This window comes from Miniopterus natalensis, chromosome 21, assembly GCF_054644295.1.
Source record: "Miniopterus natalensis isolate mMinNat1 chromosome 21, mMinNat1.hap1, whole genome shotgun sequence".
NCBI lineage: Eukaryota > Metazoa > Chordata > Mammalia > Chiroptera > Miniopteridae > Miniopterus > Miniopterus natalensis.
This window is the reverse complement of record NC_142101.1, coordinates 4,422,989-4,444,542: the sequence shown is the minus strand read 5'-3', so window position 1 is coordinate 4,444,542 and position 21,554 is coordinate 4,422,989. Positions and strand designations below refer to the sequence as shown.

The 21,554-nt window shown below is 46.2% G+C and overlaps 1 protein-coding gene across 7 annotated transcripts in view; it reads left to right on the top strand.

Moving 5' to 3' along the window:
- The first annotated feature begins 9,425 nt into the window (after positions 1-9,425).
- Positions 9,426-21,554, top strand: part of LGALS8 (galectin 8) — a 31,500-nt gene continuing 19,371 nt past the window's right edge. Inside the window, exons 1-5 of one of the 7 annotated variants that reach the window (XM_087829005.1) lie at positions 9,426-9,462; positions 10,854-11,003; positions 18,185-18,273; positions 19,248-19,458; positions 20,895-21,014. In XM_087829005.1, the coding sequence (XP_087685131.1) occupies positions 10,962-11,003; positions 18,185-18,273; positions 19,248-19,458; positions 20,895-21,014 (462 nt within the window). In that variant the 5' untranslated portion in view covers positions 9,426-9,462; positions 10,854-10,961. Of the gene's footprint in view, positions 9,463-9,508; positions 9,527-10,363; positions 10,454-10,495; positions 10,755-10,853; positions 11,004-18,184; positions 18,274-19,247; positions 19,459-20,894; positions 21,015-21,554 lie in introns of those variants that run through there. The other 6 variants (XM_087829006.1, XM_016199867.2, XM_016199868.2 and 3 more) reach the window with 6 other exon arrangements.

Here is a 21,554-nt window from a genome sequence, read left to right as displayed (position 1 = left end):
CAAATATTTTTTTTAAAGTTAATTTATAGCAAATACTGTAATAAGGTAAATAGGCTGAGGCTTTACAAGGGCAAGAGTGAGAAGGAAGAAAAGTTTGACTAATTGATGAAACTGTTACAGTTGAAGCTCATTGATACAAAAGAGCTTTGCTCAGTGCTCTCTGTAGGGATCCATGTTCAACTGGCCACACTGTGGACTAAAGCGCTTATGCTGAGTCGGATGAAATCTCTAAAGTGAAATTCTTTTAAACAGAACTCCCACTGCAGTGTTATATGACGAGGCTCAATGTAATGTGCATTTTATTTGGCTGCAGTAGAAAATCACCACATGCAGGGGAGCGAAAGCTAAGCTGCCTTAGACTCCCCACCCCCAGGACGCGGAGACACAGGAAGACTCATAAGAGGAGGGGTCTCAAATAAGGCACGTTATTCCAAATTTTAAGATATAAAATTGTTAGGGCTTAATTTGTGTGCTAGGATTGGCCATCAATATTCAAGATAACCCTATGAACGAGCCCCCCATTTGTGTGACACTAAATAACAATTATTCAGTGCTATAGGAAATGTGTGGTACCAGACGAAAGATGCTGTGCCTGGTTCCTTCCCAGCAGCTGCGTTGCGGTGCTGCCCTCTGCTGGAGCACGAGGCCCGCGCGCCTTTCGGGTTTGGCCGCCATCCAGGACCAGCCTAGCAACAAACTTTTTAAGTTATTGGTTGTATGTTTAAAAGCTTAAAAAGTACAGCACTGAGATAGCCCTTACAAGTAGCCATGCAAAAAAATAGGCACTGCACAGCTGTTTCATAACTGGGCAGGGTACGTCGAGTGAGGGCTCCAGTCCCCTGCAGGTGCCCACATCACGTCACCCATCATTCAGATCAGTGTGTGGCAGTCAACTCTACAGAGTTCTGTACTCTGGCAGTTGTTTTAAACACTCGGTGGGGCCTTTCCTCCATGCAGACCTATGGTTGGCCATTGTGGACACTTGGTCTGTCCCTTTCAGTTTGGCTCGGCTCTGACCCCCGTGGTTAAGTGCACGTGGACCAGCAGCACCAGCTTTCCCTCCTCCTCTGTGATACATACATAAAAACATGTTCTTCCCAATGCAACAGTAATAAATAAGGTCCAGCACACTTCCTTTCCCCTGTTCCAGATGAAGAAATGCTTCACTTAGTCTTGAGCCCAGCTATCCTCCTTGCAGCGTTGTTAGTCTCGGCCCTGCCTGTTGCACACTTTTCCTCTCCTCCGTCCCTGCTTCTGCTCTTCCTGCTGCTTACTTAGGCCCTTCGCTCATTTCTCCCGTCTGATTCCCTCCATATGCCTATGGCCTTCTCTCCCCACTACAGGCCGGCGCCGCTTCTCCTTTTCCCCTACGCGTGCAGAGGCAGTTTGTGGGATTGTCTTCCATAGTTAATGACACTTTGGGCTTAATAATGTTAAAATTGTTTTCTACACTTGTAACGGAAACTACATAATGACATGCGTCCAAAGAATTAGCGAGACCGTCTGTCTGCTCCGTGGGAGCTCGGGCTCCCTTGGAACCCTGTGTACCCCGCTACGCATGCAGGAGGGCAAGTCTCTCTTCCCTGGTGTGTAGAGCATCGTGGCCGTGATGCTCGGCCCTGGGCTGGGTGCCTGGAGCGCCAGGCGAGCGGGTGCCGCACCTGGTGGTCTCCCCACTACAGGAAGACCCTCGGCCCCCGTGCCTCCCAGAATCAACCTTATATTTAAATTGAGGTGCAGCTTGAAGTACTGTTTACCACCCCTTTTGGAAATATAATAAGAGGGTAGCTCCCCATGACTTGCTAAGCCGAGCCATGCTCTTCTGTTGTATGTGACAGCAGTGACCGTTTTCCTTGGATGTGTGTCCTCAGAAGCCCCGTGGATGACTTTTCTTCAGCCATTGAAGGCAACGCTTTTGGACTACTGAATTTTTGTAATACTCTGTGTTTATATATCTTAATGTTATACTTTTTAAGCTGCCTTCATTTGATCTCCTGTATGATTTTATATTTTTCTTAGAAATAAAGATTATTTTTATGTTATAATAGGTGCTACAAAATTAAAGATTGATGTCAACAACTATCTCTAATTGGTGCTTTTATGTAGATTCTAACACAGCCATTGATTCTATTGGTCGATCAGAAGTCTAGTGAATTTCTAAAATGTGTCCTGGACACTGAGGAGGCAAAGACAAGCAACACCTTCCACCATCAAGGAGCCTGTGGACTTGGGAGAGTCATTGCATACATGAGAGACGTTCCTGGTGTACAGTCCAATAACAAGTGTATTCACACTGTTGTGCAACAAACCTCCAGAACTTTTTCATCTTTCAAAACAAAAACTCTGTACCATTAACTCCCCATTTCCTCCCCCCTCCGCCCATGGCAACTACCACTCTTCCTGTGTCTATAAATTTGACTACTTTAGACACCTCATATAAGTGGAATCATATAGTAGTTGCCCTTTTGTGACTGGCTTATTTCATTTAGCGTAATGTCTTCAAGATTCATCTCCGTAGTAGCATGCGTAGCAGGTTTTCCTTCCTTTTTAATGCTGAATAATATTCCATTGCATGTAAGTATCACATTTTGTTTATCTACCCATCTGTCAATGGACACATGGGTTGTTTTCACCTCTTGGCTATTGTGAACAATGCAGCTATGACAGGTATAAAAATCCCTCTTCCAGATTCTGCTTTCAGTTCCTCTGGGGTGGGATTGCTGGGTCCTATGGCAGCTCTATCTTTAATTTTCTGGAGAACCTCCATACTGCTTCCCACAGCAGCTGCACTTTATATTCCCATAAGTAATGCTTCAGTGCATAGCCCTGTGCTCTGACTTTGACGTCCCTATGTCCTTGCCAACACGTTATTTTTTATAAGAGCCTTCCCAGTGAATGTGAGGCGGTACATCACTGTGGTTTTCATGTGCATTTACCTAATGATTAGTGATATTGAACATGTTTCATATACTTGTTGGTCGTTTGTGCGTCATCTTTGGTGAAATGTCTGTAAAGTCCTTTGCACATTTTTGAATTGGGTTGTTTTTGCTATTGAGTTGTAGTAGTTCTTTATATATTCTGGATAGTAACCCCTTATCAGATAAAGATTTGCAAAATATTTTCTCCCATTCTATAGGTGACCTTTTCACTCTGTTGACTGTGTCCTTTATGCGCAGAATTTTTAGGTGTGATGTAGTCCTGTTCATCTATTTTTAAATTTGTTATTTGTGCTTGTGGTGCCATTCCCAAGAAATCATTGCCAAAATCCAATGTCATGAAGTTTTCCTTCTATATTTCCTTCTAGAATTTTTATAGTTTTAGATTTTATGTTTAGATATTTAGCCCATTTAATTTTTGTATGTGGTGTAAGATAAGGGTCAGACTTCACTCTTTCGCATGTGGCTGTCCACCCATTTTCCCCAGCACCACCTGTCGAAGGGACTGGCCTTTTCCCATTGAGTGGCTTCGTCATCTCTGTTGAAGATCATTGATCATCTATAAGGGAGTTCACTTTAGGGCTCTTTATTCTGTTTCGTTGGTCTATCTGTCTTCTTGCCAGCACGACACTATTTTGCTGACTAGCTTTGTCATATATTTTGAAATCAGAAAATGGGGGAGCTCCAACTTTTGGTTTTTTCAAGACTATTTTGGATATTTGGGGCCCCTTGAGATTCCCTGTGAATTGGCTGTTGGGATTTTGATAGTGATAGCAATAAATTTATAGATCGCTTTGGATAGTATTTTCACGTTGTTTTAGAACATAAACATTTGATTATCTCTTGTGAGATATAGCCTAAAGACAGAAAGCTGCAAACAAACCTTGATTTTGTTTTGTAATTACATTGTTATGATAATATTTATCTTTTTATCTTGAAACTATTATATATAATGGGATAAAGCAAGCAAGTAATTATGTTCATGTTGTTAGAAATCAAGATTTTTATAAGAAAAATGAGGTATAAATATAAATTTTAAAAAGCTAAATGAAAACATTGTAACCCTGAATTGAATGAAAAGAAATAAGTAGAAACTCAGATATTTAAAACAAATTTTTCTAGCTCCACCCACTGAGGAAGCTTAGAAACCAACCCAGTTGCCACGAGCATCCCTAGTCAAAATTGTGGTCTCTGTATACCATTTCCCACCAAAAGTTTCCTTGGAGAAATTGCGAAGCCCAGGTTTGGCAGGAAATAAAAATGATAGCTTAGGACATCTTGTCATACCAGAAAGCAAGGAAATTAAGATTTGTGTCCAAAAAACACTGAGGTGAGTCAAAGGGTTAAAGATGGGATAATTTAAGTACCAAAAAAAGAAACACATTAAATATATTAATTTTCATGAATTCATAATGATTTTTTTTAAACCAACTTATTGGCCATCTTTTGTGGGTGAACCAGAAAATGCGGAACCAACTTATTAAGAAAACCCCTAAGTACAGAGAAAGGATCAAGCATCTGCCCTGCCTTCCTGGCATAAACTTCACCGTGGAGTCATCGAATAGTTAACGAAGGAAACAGTATTTCCTTATAGGAGAATTAAATATGATGGAATTTATATATCACCATTTTTCAATTCCTAATGACATAATGGATCTAGGCAATGACCATCAACAGCTAGCTGCTAAAACTTTGGTACAAAGGCGATGAAAACTTTGTAATAGGTGGATCAGGCTAACAACAGCTGAAACCACTGACCAGTCGTGATATCATACAAAGAAAGACCAGACTGCAAGTGCCTCCTGATGACCTGCGCCTGGGAGTACATACCACTGTTGAAATCTTCTGGCCAAAAAATTGAACCGGATCTTATTAAACCTGTAGGTAGGTCTAAAGACCAGTTTTGAAGTTTTTATAGATTAAATGAAGCCTGAGATTTGCTTCAAAATGAGCCAGTGGTGGGAGGGTCTGGGTGGGATGAAGATGAAGCAGATGGGCCACATTGGTCATGGCTAGAGCTGGACAAAATGCAGATGGAGATCCATCACAGTCTTTACTTATGTTTTAAAACTTCCAAAATGACGTTTTTAAAGAAGTATTTGGACTCAATAACATTTTTTAATTTGGATAAACCACCTGGGTTTTTTGCTTGCTTCAACCTGTCACAAACTCTTCCCTTGAGGTGTCACTTGTCACTTTATTTTACAATGAGCTGTGTCAATACGAGCGGGCAGGGAAGTGCCATGTGCAACGAGGGCTGGCCAAGCCCTGAGACGGCTGCTGAAGGAGGCCTTTTACTGGTATTAAGAATCTCAGCAATTTTGCAGGAACCAAGATTATAATGATTAGTAGTTTCTAACATCACTCTTTTAAAAATACATGTAATTACTTAAAATCGAACCCCCACTAGATTATGCTCCAGGAAAGCTGTTTTTTACTTACTGTACCTATAGTGCCTAGCATGCTGCCTGGTCTGCTGGAATACACCTATTTAAACTTTTTTTTTCTTTCTATTCTATAGTATTCAATCTTGTTTTGACTTTTTAAATTCACCTAATTTCAGAAATATTTCTCTCATGTCAAATAACAATACACATTCACTGGTTAACATGCTATAGGCTGCCAGGCCATTCAAGAAAAGTTTTTAAAAAATGGGACAGTATCTCATTCTTTGAGCCATTGGGATGAGTTAATTTAATTTTCACTCTGAAGATCTCTCCCATCTCCAAGATTCTTTTATTTTATGACAAAACCATAGTTCTAGAAGCTTGATTCTCACACCTGAAAAGACTAGATTTGGGACATGATCCTGTAGAACATAAGAGGTAAGCCTGCTGAATCTGAACATAAGGCGTCTTGGGGGTGAAAAAAGAGGTTGGTGGTGCTGGTGTTGGATGTGGGAGAGGATCATTCACATGAGCACAGTTAGTAGTGTCTTGGTAAATGTTTAACATCTGGCGGGGGGAGGGGCAAGCAGCTCTAAATTGTAGCAGTTATCCATTTCCATGGTGTAAATACTCCCATCCTGGCCAATTTCAAGATGCATAATTGGCTCTCACAGGTGGTATGAGCCAGTTCCATCCAATACTCCACCAACCCTGTTTTTCAAGTAAGGTCATGACCCATTGGTGGGACTTGCAAGTATTTTAGTGGGTTATAAGCAGTATTTTTAAATGTAAAGTTAGAATGCTTCACACATAACAGGAGTATTGCTTTGTGAAATTTTAGTTTCCATAATTTTAAGTATGTACGTAACCAGTCACAGTGTAAATGTAGTCCCTCTTGTAGCTTACTTGGAAAAAGTCTAAAAGGCACCGCTGTGGTATCTTCTGTCTTTAAAACAAACAAAAATAAAAACAAAATAAAAATCTCCCCTTTACCCTGCTTCCTTGGCTTCCACACTCTGCTCCTCTCCACAGCAAACCTTCCTAAAATATGTAGTCATTATCCCCACCACTTCTTCCCCTCGCATTTCCCAGCCCACTTCAGTCACAAGTGTTTTTCAGTCACTCCGTGTTTCTAAGTCGTTGGTACTTCTGTGTTCCTTGACTTCTCAGCAGCATTTGGCACAGTTGGCCGTTCTTTCTCAAGACTTTGTCTTCTGACACCTCTCAGCAGGTCTCCATGGCTGCCCCTCCTCAGTCTCCCTGGGTTTTCTGGTCTTAAGTCCTAGGTCAGTTGTCCAGCTAGCTACTCTCCTAGGTGACGTCACTGAATTCCTTGACTTCACCTCAGACCAGTCTTTCCTCGTCTAGCCCCAGCTGTACAACCAGCCTCTGTTCCCGAGGGCACTAAATGTGTAGGAGCCTTGGGTTCTTGGCACTAAATGTTCCCTCAGCCTAGCATGCCCTTCCCCAGATCTTCATCTGCCTCCTCCCTCCATTCACCAGCAACTTAAACTTCACCTCTTCCAAGAGGTTTCCCCTGGCACCCTACTAAGGTGGCCACCCAAGTGCTCCCGATTCCACCATCCTCTCTTAATCTCGAAACACACCACTATCTGTGTGTCACGCGGGCGTGTAAGTTCCGCTGAGGCGAGAACAGTTAAACACTTCCTGTCCTCCTGGAGCTTATACTCGGGTGGGTGAAGTCCAATAAAATGAAAAGGTAAATTATATAGCATATTAGACTATGACAAGCGCTGGAGAAAAATAAAGCAAGGACGAGGGGTAGGGATTGTGTGTGTGTTTCAGGAGGGTTTCGTCATTTTAAATCCGGGGGCCAGGAAGAGCCTCGGGGAACTGGTATGTGGGAGCCTGGAAGGAGGCAGGGAAACACCCAAGGCGGAGGCGGGAGTGACGAGCTGGCCGTGGAGGGCCAAGGCCAGCGTGGTTGCCTCCGAAGGAGGGGAAAGGGAGCAGGAAAGGAAGCCCGAGTGTGTGCGGGTGGGGGGCAGGCGGTGAAGAGCTCCTGTAAGAACTTGGGTCTTGGCTCAGTGGAGGAGCAAAGCTAGTGGGAGGCTTCAGGAGCAGCAGCATCGTGCGGATTATGCTTTGTCATCACGCCTCTGGCTGCAGGGGGCAAGGGCAAAAGCAGGGAGGCAATTAGGAGGCTCTAGCAGTGACACAAAGAAGTGATGGAGGGTTTCGAAATATTTATGTCTCTTCTCTGCATCTAGAAGGGTCCCCTGAGGCAAGTACAGTCGCTTCCCCTTATCTGTGGTTTGTTACCTGCTGTCAGCTGTGGTCCAAAAATATTGAATGGCGAGTCCCAGAAACAGACATTTCATAAATTTTAAATTGCATGAGGTTCTCAGGAGCATGACGCAATCGCCAGGCGTCTTCCTCCGTCCTGCCCGGGGTGTGACTGTCCCCTTGTCCAGCGTCCCTGCCGGTCACCTGGCAGCCACCTCACTTATCTGACCGACGGTCGCGTGACGGCCGACGCCCTTACTCTAGTCTTTCATTGCGGCCTGGTTGTAATTGATCCATTTTATTGTTGTTTTTCGTCTCCGACGGTGCCTCCTTTGCGGGCTTTATCACAGGCGTGCGTGTGCGGCACAGCGCGCTGGCTGTGCGGGTCTGCAGAGCGGCCTCCGCGGGGTGCTGGGGGTACCCCGCCGGAGAAGCCCTGTGTGTCCCCGGAACCCGTCACTGTGCCCGGTCCCGGCGGGCATTCAGTACGAACTTGTTGATTTCGAATGACAAAAAATATGCTGACCTCCTTAAAACGGACCAAAGAGGGTCATTTCTAAATACGTTATCGGGACTTGCGCGTCTTCTAATCAGGAATCTCTTCAACAGCATCGGACCCTGGCCCTGACTCGGGGCCACGCACCCAGCAGACCACGCGCGTTTGCTCCCACTCGGCCTGGGGACGGGCGCTGGAGCCTCCGGGCCGCAGAGTCCCGCTCACTCGGCGCGTGGGTCACGCACAGGCCGCGCCTCCCCGCACCTCCCGCCCGCAGCGTCCCGCTCACTCGGCGTGTGGGTCACGCACAGGCCGCGCCTCCCGCCCGCAGCGTCCCGCTCACTAAGAGCGTCGGTCACGCACAGGCCGCGCCTCCCCGCGCCCCTCCCCCGGCAGCGTCCCGCTCACTCGGCGCGTGGGTCACGCACAGGCCGCGCCTCCCGCCCACAGCGTCCCGCTCACTCGGCGCGTGGGTCACGCACACGCTGCGCCTCCCGCCCGCAGCGTCCCGCTCACTCGGCGTGTGGGTCACGCACAGGCTGCGCCTCGCGCCCACAGCGGCGCCAGCGCGGAAACGCAGAGCCGGGAGCCCGGGTGGGGAGGCGCAGGGCCGCGGGCCTGGTTCACTGCGTGGGCCGTGTCAGGAACCTCCGTGGACACTAAACCTACAGGACGGCCCATCGCGGTGACACCAAAGCGTGTCCTTTAAGCGAACGCGGATGGAAGCCGGGCAGAGACGGGAACAGCGCGAGCCGGCGGCCGGCCGCCCGGGGGCTGCTTCTCTCCGAAGTTCCCACGGCAGCGGGTCCAACTCGTAGTCGTGGGGCCCCCACTCGTGCTCCCTGCGTCTCCCGCAACGCGCACAGGGCTGGCGACGGGGGCGACGGACGCGCTGGGGCTGCGGGTCGGAGACCACGTGGGGCTGCGGGTCGGGAAGGGGCGCTGCCGCCCTTCCCGACCCGTGAGGCAGCGGCACCGGCCCTCCGGCCGGGCGGCCTGACCCACAGCTGGGACTCCGGCCCCAGGCGCCCGGGCGGGGGGCAGGGCGGCCCAGAGCCTCCCCGGGGCTGGCGCCGGCGACGCCCGGCGGACGGGGCACGCACGACCGGGAGCCGCGGGCCTGCCCTCCCCCCGCACCTCCCTCCGCCCACTCACGGCGGGCGGGGGCGGCAGGGCCGCCGGGGGATTTTGGACAGAGTCCGCCCGCGTGCCTGTCACACGCAGCCGGTCGCGGGCGGAGTCCGCAAAGGCCGTGCGGAGCCGGGTCGGGGAGACGGGGCCGCGGACTCCGCGCCCTGGCGGCCGCAGCCGCGGAAGCCGGGCCGGAAGCCGGGCCGGAAGGGGACGGCTCGCCGCGGGGGACACGCCCCTGCGCCGAGCTCCCGCGACGCCGGCGGTGAGTGCGTTGCTCGGCTCCGGGGGCCGCCGGGAGGGGTCTGGGCGCCGCGACCCGTCAGCAGGTGGGTGGGCTCGTCTGGTCAGCCGCGTCTCCGGCTCCCTGCAGCCGAGGCCGGCGACCGGGGAGGCTCCCTCGGCCGCCGCTGCCGTGACAGGGTCTCAGCGACAGACCCGCGGCCGCCGGCGCCCGGCTCGCTGGAGACACTGTCCGCTAGACGTCGGCCCGCGCAGGTTGCCCGCATCGCGCCGAGGGCCCCTGAGCCGCAGCGAGGGCTCCGCTGCCTGCGAGGCGCGGTGTCGGTGACCGCGGGCCGGCCCCCGCGACACCCGGGCCGGCGGCGCGGGAGCCCGGGCGGGCGGAGGGCGCGGGAGCCGCCCGGCCTCCCTGCGGCCCTGGGCGCCCCTGCCCGGACCCGCAGCTCGTCACGCGCGGGAGCGAACCCCGCAGGGGCGCGGCTTTCCCACGGGACCAGCTGGCGCCGCGACTGCGCGTGAGTCAGGAAGCTCGAGTTTCGGTTTCGCCCTAAGTTCCTAAGTCGTCTTCCCTCGACGGACCCTGTGGAAAGTCGCAGCGGACACCCGGCGTCAGCCAGGCCCGGGTGTGCGACGGCCGCCCGCCGCCGGGAAGCGAGGCCGCGCCCGCCGGCGCCCTGCTGCGCCCGCCGCCCCGCGCCCGCTGCTGCCCCGCCCCCTCCGGCGCCCTGCTGCGCCCGCCGCCCCGCGCCCCCCGCCGCCCCGCGCCCCCCGCCGCCCCGCGCCCCCCGCCGCCCCGCGCCCCCCGCCGCCCCGCGCCCCCCGCCGCCCCGCGCCCCCCGCCGCCCCGCGCCCCCCGCCGCCCCGCGCCCCCCGCCGCCGGACCGCGACCACACGTTTGTCTTTAACGCCGTGGCGGATGCGCCCCCTTTGTTTAGCCACAGGGAAAACCATCTTATTAACATTCAAGAGACTGGATTTTTCCTCTGGGACTTGAGCCGTCTTTTCTATGAACGGTAACGGCCAAAACGCGCAGGGACTGACTTGTCCTACGAATTCTCTCAGTCCTCAGAACAGAGCTGTGAGGGGAGTGCTCTTCTCATGTTACAGATGAGAAAACTGTAATGAATATCTGATGGTTGTACTGGAGTATTTGCTATTGTTTTAGTATTTTTAATAAGTTCTGTGTTAGAAATTTTCTGATGTAATTTTTAAACCAATATTTCCTGCATTCATAATCCAAAATTATTTAGTATATAAGTACACTAGGTGAAAATTGGGGTCAGCTCTTTGATTGTAATAGCATCCTGTTGTTTCGTAAATACCGATAAAATAATTTATAATTTAAATTTAAGAATAGTTATAATATGAAGAAAAATGATGCATTTTCTTTCCCTCTGTTTTGATTTTACACAGGACAACGGCCTCATTTTCAATCGGGGAAGCCTTTAAATGAAACTTGCTTGAAATTGTAGATCATACGCAGAAGAGAGACCCCAGTCAGCAGTAAAGTGGAAAGGAAGGATGTTGTCCTTAAACAACCTGCAGAATGTCACCTATAACCCGGTAACTGATTTCTCAGAAATCACTTTTTACTTTTGGCAGGATTGAGAGTAAATCCAGTGGGATAGTAATTATTGGTGTAGGAAGGCGTCAGGAATAGAATTCAGTACACGTGTGTAAAGCACCCTGTGTTACAGGGACTGTGGTGGGTACTGGCTGGAAACAGACCCACCCTTGGATCTGGTGGAGGACGGGTCACCCTCACAGCACAAGGTGCTGAGAATGTTGTGAATGGGAACATGGAACCACAGGGGAGGGAATGCCAATGTGGGTGGTGGTAGGAGAGTACAGATATCATAAGACATAATTTTAAAAGGAAAATGGGTTTCTTACTCTACAGGTTTTAAATTTCCTTTTTTAATTAGATCTGTTCATGAGAAGTCTCAGTTTTTCTCTCTGCCTTTCAAATTCTGCTTGTTACTTGAGCAGGGAAATGTCAAAAGCTAGGGGTGAGATGGAGAATGAAAAAAATTAAGGGTCTTGAGGCTCAATTGCTTAAAATTTCAGTGTACATCCTGGGAAGTAACGAACTTGGTTTAGTTTTATGTGGTGACACAGTTTCATTGTATCTGGAGCTGAATCCTGTATTTAGGTCTGAGATAGAGTTGCTGCTTTTTTCATACTCCCCCCCCCAAAAAAAAAAGAGACTCTTGGGCAATAGGGAGGGTGAGGGTCCTTGAAGTAACAGACCCGCCCTTGGAGCTCAGTCTTACTAGTGTGAGTTCACTATTTAGTTTATAGATATAACTTTTTCTCCTAAGTTTTAATGTCATTGTGCAAGAATCAGGTATGACCACCATATCAAAGCAAACTCAATTTTAGCAGAAATATAATTAAGTAGTACTAGGTTTAAAAAAGACGACTTACTGAATTTGAAGTCAGAGACATTAAAAACGACTTTATGCATCTTAGAGTTAAAAGCATCTCAAAGTTGTAGACTGACTTTCTGCAGAGATTTGAAAAAAATAGGCTGCCTGCCAAGGGTGACTGAAGTGTAACCTTGACTGGAGCTAGGAGGAGGAGTGGGCTGTCGGGTTACACTGGTCAGTGCTGGCCGTTGTGCACAGAGATGCCTTATTGGAATGGTAAACTGAAAACCATTTTCTAGGTTAAAATCCCTGCATATCTTGACATGAGCATAATGATGACTCCTGTGACTTCTGGGAGTCACAAACTGTAGGGTTGGAACAAAAATAAACTGATTCTTATTTCCTGAAGTCATGCTGCTTTAGAGCAGTAACTGCATTCAGGGCTCCCAGAGGACCTCTCTCTGTTCTGAGGATAGTTCATGATAACAAGTTTACAAAGTAAATATTTTTTAGCACATAGCTTTTTTATTTATTTTTTATTTTCTTTGTTTTATAGTCAGCTCTCACAAGCAGAAAAGGGTAGAGGTAGAAAGACTGGCCTGAATGGTAAAACATTTTGATGTGTCTTTAAATTTCACTTATTGTTAAATATTCATAGCATTGAGTCCCCATATTGCACTTTAGCTCGTTTAGTTTGTAGCTAGTTGCCCTGCAGTATTCAAAAGACCATGGGGAAAAAAGGCCATGAATAACTTCGATATTTTAAGTTAATTAGGATACTGTACAAGCTAGGCTTAAAAACTTTTCTTACATTATGGTTATTTTGTTAATGATCAGTGGGAAAATGTTTATTGATTTTCTACTGTATTCTTTATTAAGCATTCTAAAGACAACTGCTACCTTTTTATTTTTATTTTTTTATTTTTTTTATTTCTATTTCTTAATGTTTCTAAAGTTTTGGTCACTGGTGGTAGAAAGATTCTGTTCATATTACCTTTTCTTGGAAAGATAAATTGTATAACTGGCCTATGTACTTTTTCACATTTAATATATTTCATTTGATAGTTCACTTGATAGGCTTCCAAACTTAAGAAAGTCAGGCTCATTTTCTTTCCACTTAAATTTGGTGAATAATTTGGAAGACAGTATCTTCACTTCATACCAGAAATGCCCTCAGTGAAATACATTGTTTGACAACTCAGCATCTACCTAAATATGTATTTTATTATTTTATTAGTCCTTAAGCTGTGGTTAAGTTGTTGCTCCAATTAACCAGTTGTTAACATTAATCCCACCTGGTGCTGAAAAGCTCATCAGGCCAGTTTCCTTAGCAACCTTGCTTCCTTTCTCCTTAGAAGTCTAAATACCTCCCTGTCTCCCTTCAATTTAATCTTAAACCACAAAACAATAAAATCTCCTTTTTAACCTTCGAGGTTCCTTCCAGCCTTTGCTCCGTTGTTCTTTGACCACCTTCCTGAGAGTCAGTTTCTGCTGCCTTGAGTTTCTTAACACAGCTCAGCCCTCTGATTTTTTACTTATTTGTAATTGCTTTCTTGTCTTCACCTTCTCTCTTTTTTTCACGTCTTCCCTAATCACCTTTAGTTCTTTTGAATAGGTTTACAATCTGTTTATAGTTCCGGCCTTTCATCTGAGGTGAATTTCCAGCTCTCAGATGCCCTGCCAACCTTTCAAGACTGTGTGTTCAGAACTAAACTTGCATCTTTCTCCCTGAACCCACTTCCCCTCTGTGGTTTTCCAGTTTTGCATTTCTGTCAGTATCCTTCTGCCTTTAACTTCCGCCGCCTCCCAGTCGACCAAGCCCTCGATAATTTGAAGATAATCTCTCTTGAAAATTAGAAATCCATTCATGTCAAACCCAGTGGTTTTTCCTTTTTATTATTTTTAAATATAAAGAAAACATGTAACTCATTATTAAAAATTCAAACATTGTTTAGAGTTTTCATTAAAGCAAATTTTCTTTCTACCCTGGTGCTCAGTTCCCCTCCCCAAAGGTGATCATTTTCTACCAGTGTTTTGTATGTCTTTCCTGAGGATGTATGTGAATGTCCATTGTATGTATCACCTTTTAGATATCCTGTTTCTTTACATTCATGTATCAAATAATATGTTCTACACCCTGCTTTTTTCCATTTACATCTTTTGGAGATATCTGCAGGTTTAGAATCTCGCTTACTTTAATGGCTGCATAATTAGTTCATTGTGTGTATTTACATACATATGTATCGTATTTCACCAGTCCCCTGTTAAAGGACTATTTCCTTTTGTGATTGTATCCGGTGCTATGATGTACATCCTTGTATGTGAATCTTTGTGTGCATGTGCCAATAATTCATAGATAAATCCTACATTTTTTACAAAGTAGAATCATTGGGTCAGAAGATATGATACCCACTTTATTTTTTTGATCTTGCTTATTTTTCCATGTTAACGATATTGCCAGTCCCCCCTTATTAAAATTGGCTTCCTTGATATGCCTGATCCTTCTCTCTTCTGTCTCTTCTCACCCCCCATTTTGAAGTTTCCAACACACCCCAGTTTTGATTCACCAGCATAGAGTCATACTCATGGCTGTGGTTTATTACAGTGAAAGGATCTGGAGCAGAATAATAAAGGGAAGAGGCTCATAGGGCAAAGGCCAGGGGAACCTCCTAGTGGAGTCACAGGGGCGCTCAAACCCCAGCACACGTGTGAAATACTACCTACCAGGGAAGCTCCTTGGCTTACTCTTAGGGTTTTTACTGGGGGCTGGTCACGTAGGTTGCCCACCACGTACCAAAATTCTAGACTCCCCAAGGAAGCAGATTTTAGCATAAACCATGTTGTTTGCACAGACAGTTGAGGTGCAGTGAGCTACCCTTATCAGTTAGGGTGGTGGGTGCTCTCCCAAATTCCAAGTTCCTAGACATCAGTAAGCCAAGAGCCAGCCTTGTAAGAAGGTCTTCCAAGGATAGCAGTCAGGTTTGCTTTGTTCACTCTTTTCTGCACACCCCCTAATTTTACAAACTATTGAGGCTTTTTCCCTGACTCTTCCTCTCAGTTTATCTTCTTTGTTATAATCATCTTTACTCTGACCTTTAAGGATGAGTTTTGGCCACTCTGTGTGGTCCTGAATCTCCTATGTCTTCCACTCTGTTTGCTCCTATTGTCCTACCAACCCTTCTCATTAAAAGTGTTCAAAATTAAACTCGTCTTCCATCAGAAATCTATTTCCTCCCGTTTTACCATTTTAGATGTTAACCCTATATAGATAATTTCCTTTGAAATACCTTTTGTCTGTCTCCTGTGACCTCTCCCCCAGTGTGTCCTGCATCAGCCAGGATACGTCATTGTCGCCTTACGTCTGCCTATTGGAAATACTGTCTCCAGGTAATGCCCTGCCCACTGGACTGTTGTCCCAAACCCCACTTTCATTGTATCACTCTGAAATCTGATCCTGACTCTGTCTTTCACTGCTCCTTAGTACTGTCTCCCAAATATGTTTTGTCTTTTCCTGCCTCTGCTTTTGTAGACTTATATTTCTACCTGAACTGACTGACTTTGTCTGCCTAACACTGTTTTCCCAGCTCAGATCACACCTCTTTCGTTACCTTTCTTTGGCCAGCTCAGTTAGGATTCTTTATACATTTTTCTGACACATTTATTTCACACTGCCCCATTATTTCAGATGTTAAATTAGGGTTTGTAGCTGCAAGCACAGAAGCCAGTCTCTGCTGAAAAGAAATTTATGAAATGATAATGAATAGTCCTCAGAATCTCTAGCAGGACTGAAGAACCAGGCTTGCCAGCTAGTCACAGCACCCAGCAGTGTACTGTAGGACTGTTCCCAGGAAGAGACATCTGTAGCCACCGCTGACCCTGGATGTAGCCGCTACCCCCTTGCCAGAGAGAATACTGCATGATTCTGGCTTCTTGTCACTACTACTACCTTCATGTCTGAGCTGGGCGTGCTGACTGCCAGAGCTTTGTCGGGGGCCCTTGCCCTCGCTGCAGTCTAGGTGAGGCTGGTATTCCTAGGGAGGGGCTTTTTTAGGCAGGGAAAGAGATTTGATTTTGAGCAGCTAAACGAAGTATCCCATTTCCACTCATTGTCTTTCCACAGGTATTGACCTCTTTCCTCATGCACAGGACTCTCGTACTCCTTTCCAGCTGTGGTCTCCCTAGGGGAGACCCTTGCACATAAGTCATAAAAAAGTGAATCAACTAGGAAGTTCTGGCAAGTAACACCAAGCCTGAGTAGGGCTCAAGCTTATGGTACTGTCTCCAATGTGATCATATCTCTTAATTTTTTACATAAATCAGTTCTTTGTGAAACATAAAGCACCAAAGCTTAGAGTTGCCTAGAAAACAGCTGCTTCTCTTCCTTTTTCACAGGAGCAAATAACTGTGAGCTGAGCGAGTGGGCTGCAGGGCATTTTGTCTCATTCATGGTCCAAAAAAGCTGAGTATTACTGATGTAATTTAGGGTACTTGACTAAGTAGAGAGCATTAATCCAGGCAATTAAAATGGCAAATGGCCAAAATTTTCAGCTTTCCAACCCTAAAATTAAACACATGTTTTAAAAAAATCTGTGGTTATAAAAATATATTTATTATAGAAATAATTTTTGGCTTATTTCTTTATAGTGTTTTCTCTGTTTAATGTTTATTAACTTAGTTAAGATTATATTGTGCATAGTTTTGTAGGCTGCTTTCCCACTGATACTTATACCGCTAACATTTCTGTGTTATTAAGTAGTCTGCATAAATATAACTAGAACATATATAAAATTTGAAGTTACAAAAACTTCTCATTTTATTAAGAGATTTACACTGTGGAAGATGCTGCTATCTATTTTTCGAATCGGCTGTGGTCTGAAAGATCAGTGCAAGGGTGTGACCCTTTACACATACTCTGCTTTGTGTACAGCCATGCTCTGTACGTCTGTTGGTGTTTTTCAGTTTCTGTTGACTTGGGCTCTGTTCACTTCCCTTCTCCCTGCCCCGCCCTCTGGGATTGTCATAACACCACATGTTAACTGGCTTTGGAAATGTCTGCCTTACTGCTTAAGGCAGCAACAGCAGTGCAGCAGCTGCTTAGTTGCCGCTCCTCAGCATGTGAGAGGCCTGCCGCAGCTGCTTCGGGGTAGTGAGAGCTCACTCATTCACCATGTAATCATCAATCATCTCTGGACCTCTGTCCTGGGGATGTAAAGGTGATGACCCCATGCTGCTCCATGCAGCTCACAATCCAGGCAGAGATGTGTGCAATAGACAGAGCACACAGTGCTATGATGGCCTCTTAGCTGGCCCAGGGAGTCTGAAAAAGGCTTCACAGAGAGGAGTGTGCTTGAGCTGAGATTTTCAGCTAGAGCCCATTTACATCAAGCCCCTCTTGTTTTATTTATATCCTGACAATCAGAGCTACCTTGGATAGATTATAGCATATAAGTCATAACTTGGATGAGCTTGGTGGAAGACTTGCCAGATGCTCCTGAGTGGAAGATGGGGGGAGGGTTGTGAGGCAGGAGACGCAGCCTATATAGCACAGGTCCCCAGCCCGTGCAGTCACCGTAGGTAAAGGGGAGTGACAAGGTCTGAGTGTGTCAGGCTCCAGACAGAAAGGCTGGGCTCCAGATGGTGGGTGGGCAGGTTGAGACCCAAATACTGTGTGGGAACACCCGTTGGAGCCCAAGCTGGTAGATAGCCTTGAGAGATCCACAGGCACCCAGAACTCATCCTAAGATCACAGAGTTCTCTGATGTCCAGAAGTGTGTTGTGGGTTGCAGTCTGGAAGCCCAGATTCGGCACTCGCATCTCAGGTGTGGATAAGTCCTCTCCCCAGGCAGTGAGTATCCTCACCTCGGTCAGCATTGGCTTAGGGCCTGGAGCATCTTGACTCTGCTGCTGAGTGGAACGTTGAGGAGGGGAGGGGCTGCCATTGCAACAAGTTGTTTTTTCTATTACCAGAATTATAATAGGAGTGGAATTTCTATTTCATAAAACCCCCAGAGAAATAAAAAGTATTGCGACTAGTATTTATCTTTTGTCTTTTCCAAGTGACTCAGTTTGCAAATATTGTTGAGCTGGTTTTTAAAAATTTTTATTTATTGATTTGAGAGAAACTGATTCGTTGTTCTACTTATTATGCATCATTCATTGCTGCTTATATGTGCCCTGACTGGGGATTGAACCCGCAACCTTGGCGCATCAGGACGACATTAAACAACTGAGCTACCTGGCCAGGCCTGCAGATATTGTGTAGCTGTTTGAATACTGAGGACAGCGCGGAAAGTGCTAGGTTGAGATTTACATGTGATAAAAACGTAGCTTTTCAGTTTTATGTAAAAGTACATTTGTTAAAATTATTTTTCCTAGATAATCCCCTATGTTGGGACCATTCCTGAGCAGTTGGAACCTGGAACCTTGATTGTCATTCGTGGGCATGTTCCTGGTGATTCAGACAGGTAAAATCGTCGTATCAGATGAAAAAGAACATGAATAAACTGTCTCTTTGTGACTGTGGGACAATAACAAAAAAATAATGTGGGAGAGACATTTTGGTATGTGAGGCCTCATCTTGCTTTCGTCAGCATCCTCTCCCAGGTGCCGAGATTGGAATGAGTGACTGAAATAAAGGTTATTCGGGTTTTTTAAATTTTATTTTACTGCTATAAGTCTGATCTCATTATAAAGAATTGGATATATAGTTAATGAGGGGAACTATGGTCAGATGACAGGGACAAAGTCCAGTTACAGGGTCACAGTCCCACAGCATCTCTTAAGGTCTCTTGTGGGTGGTTTTGTCTAATGCTTGCTTTAGGTACAAACTGGATGAGTCCGTATCTATTAGAGTTGGGCTCAGGTCAGTGTGGCTGTTGCCCACATAACAGTGGTTCAAATGATAGAAAGTCAAGTCTAAAGGAGACGGCCCAGGTGTTTTCAGGCAGCTCCATCAAGTCTTAGAGAAGCAGGCCTCTTCTGGCTGGCTGCTCTGCTGTCCCAGGGCGAGGTCCTCTTTTCTGTGATTCTTGGCGCTAGAACTGCAGCCCTCACATCATGCTTTGGGTAGCTGGGCGCATGTACTGTTTGTGGGGAGGGGTGGGGGGGTGGAGAGAAGGCTGATGCCACCTAACTTTCAAGGCAGTTTCCAGTAATTTCCCTGAACACTTCGCCTCCACCTCAGCAGAGCTTTACCACATTAGCATGCCTGCCTGCAAGGGAGGCTGAGGAATGGAGGCTCCTTCTGGACAGGTGGGGTCCCAGCTACAGTTCAGGGGTCTGTTACTAAGGAAGAAGCAAAGGCAGGGGGTAGTTAGGGCATGTGGGTGTATGAGCAGAGGATCAGTTATGTGATTCAGCCTGGGTTTTCGGGCTTTTGGGGCCCTCCTTGCAGCCTCCCTCCGAGTGCTCAGGTGGCCCTTGTTCCTTCCTCATGCAGGTTCCAGGTGGACTTACAGTGTGGCAGCAGTGTGAAGCCTCGCGCTGACGTGGTCTTTCACTTCAATCCACGTTTCAAAAGGACCAACTGCATTGTTTGCAATACTCTGCAAAAAGAAAAATGGGGGTGGGAAGAGATCACCTATGACATGCCTTTCAAAAAAGAGAAATCTTTTGAAATTGTGATTATGGTGCTGAAAGACAAATTCCAGGTAGGTTTTGGAGAATGAAAGTTGAATCCTCATTCATGAGAGTAGGCGTACAGGATGCTCTTTCACAGTGGTGAACTCACCCTTACATTTATTTCTTAAATCCAGAGAGAATTTTACTTTATAATTTTTCTCAGTGTAGGGGCCGACAGTTACCTATAGGTGAGATGGTTGCAGCTCCTGTCCCCTGCCAATGGTGCCTTGTAGAATTGGGGTCCTGGGCAGCCACAGCTCTTTATTAGATTATGTTTCTCCTAGCAGGACTTAGTTCAGTTCTGAATTGGCACAGCACTATATTAATTATGGGTTAGTAAATTATACCCACCATGACCCAAAGTGTAGGGAAATCTGGGACTAAGGTGGCGAACCCCAATGTAGAATTCAGAATCCCAGTGTGAAGTTTGTGCCACAAGGTGGTTCTTTAAGGTCATTAGATTTTAGACCCAAGGATCTCAGAAATCCTGTGTGTAGTAAATGCTGTCATTGGCTTCCATGAGCATTTCATAGCTTGTGCATGTGTGTGACCACATGTAGAATTTGGTCCCAGAGGCTCTTTCCCTGCTCAGCTTCACGCCTGTGGAGCCTCCCAGACTACAAACCCATACCCATCAAGAGAAGAGTCTCCCATCCCTGGTGCAAGCCCTTCATGGCCTCAGGATCCTGCTCCCACCAGAACATTGCCCCTAAATCTCCTGAACTCTGGTCACCCCTCCCTTCTCTGGCTTTTGAGCACTTATTCCTGTACTGTTGTGCTTTGGTTTTGTTCCTGTACTTACTTTGCCCACCATTAGAATTTTAAGCTCCTTTAGCTTAGAGGCCATACTGTATTCTGCCTGTTTTCCCAACATTCCCTAATACAGTACCTGGCATTTGGGAAGGAGGGAAAAAAACCTTATGTGCTGTGCACCTGCTCTGCATCAGGCCGTGCTGGGACTCAGCAGTGGCCTCATCTCACAGCAGCAGCCCTTTGCGTGAATTTTCCTGCGTACAGACAGCAGTCTCAGAGAAGTTGGGGAACTTGTCCATGTTCATTCATTCACCACATGTAACAGATGTTGACTGGGTGTCTACCATGTGCACTGTGGTCTCTCTCAGGGTGGTGAGCTTGCAGGGCCAGTCTCTCCTGGGCTTGCAGGCCTCCAGGGCATTGAGGACTCTCAATTCCAGGTGTCTCATATTTACACCCAGAAACACATGCATCTGCACATATGTGCCTGCATGCATGATTGGTGTGGAGAGAAGCATCCATGGCATTTAATCAGATCAGGAAGTCAAGAGAAGATACTGCTGGTGGTGTGATGCTTTCAGTCAGTCTCGACAGACACATCAAGTGGAGCCCTATGGGATACAATTAAACCCAAATAAACAGATTTCCATTTGGGTAAATTAGTAAAATTAATTTATTAACTGTTTTTGGGCTGTCTCCTGTGTCCATCTAGGTGGCTGTAAATGGAAAACATGTACTGCTGTATGCCCACAGGATTAGCCCAGAGAAAATAGACACTATTGGCATTTATGGCAAAGTGAATATTCACTCCGTTGGTTTCAGCTTCAGCTCGGTGAGTGCCCTTCCATATGTGGGGCCTTCTTTGATGATGTTTTCTGATGAAATGGAAGGAAACATCTTTAACATCTTCTATTAAGATAAAATGAATATCTCCATTAGTGCATTAATTGTTGGAAGTAAATCTTTCATGCTGGTAGAATTCTATGTATTTTCTGTGAACTTACTTTGTGTAAATTAGTCATTTAGCAAATTGACCTGCTTCTGTATGAGGCCTGTTATTTTTATTTTTATTTTCTAGTTCTATAACCCAACCTTGCCTTCTTTAAAAAATTATTTTATTTTTATTTCCATCACCCTGTCTCCCTCTCCTTTGGCAGCCATCAGTTTGCTCTCTCTATGGTCTGTTTCTGTTTTGTTTTCTTTATTCATTTGTTTATAGTCGGTTTTTAGATTCCACATAGAAGCGAAATCATATGATATTTCCCTTTCTCTGCCTGGCGTATTCACGTAGCATAATACCTTCTAGATCCATCCATGTTGTCACAAGTGGGAAGAAGATTTTATTCTCCTTACTCTTCTTTATGGCTAAATA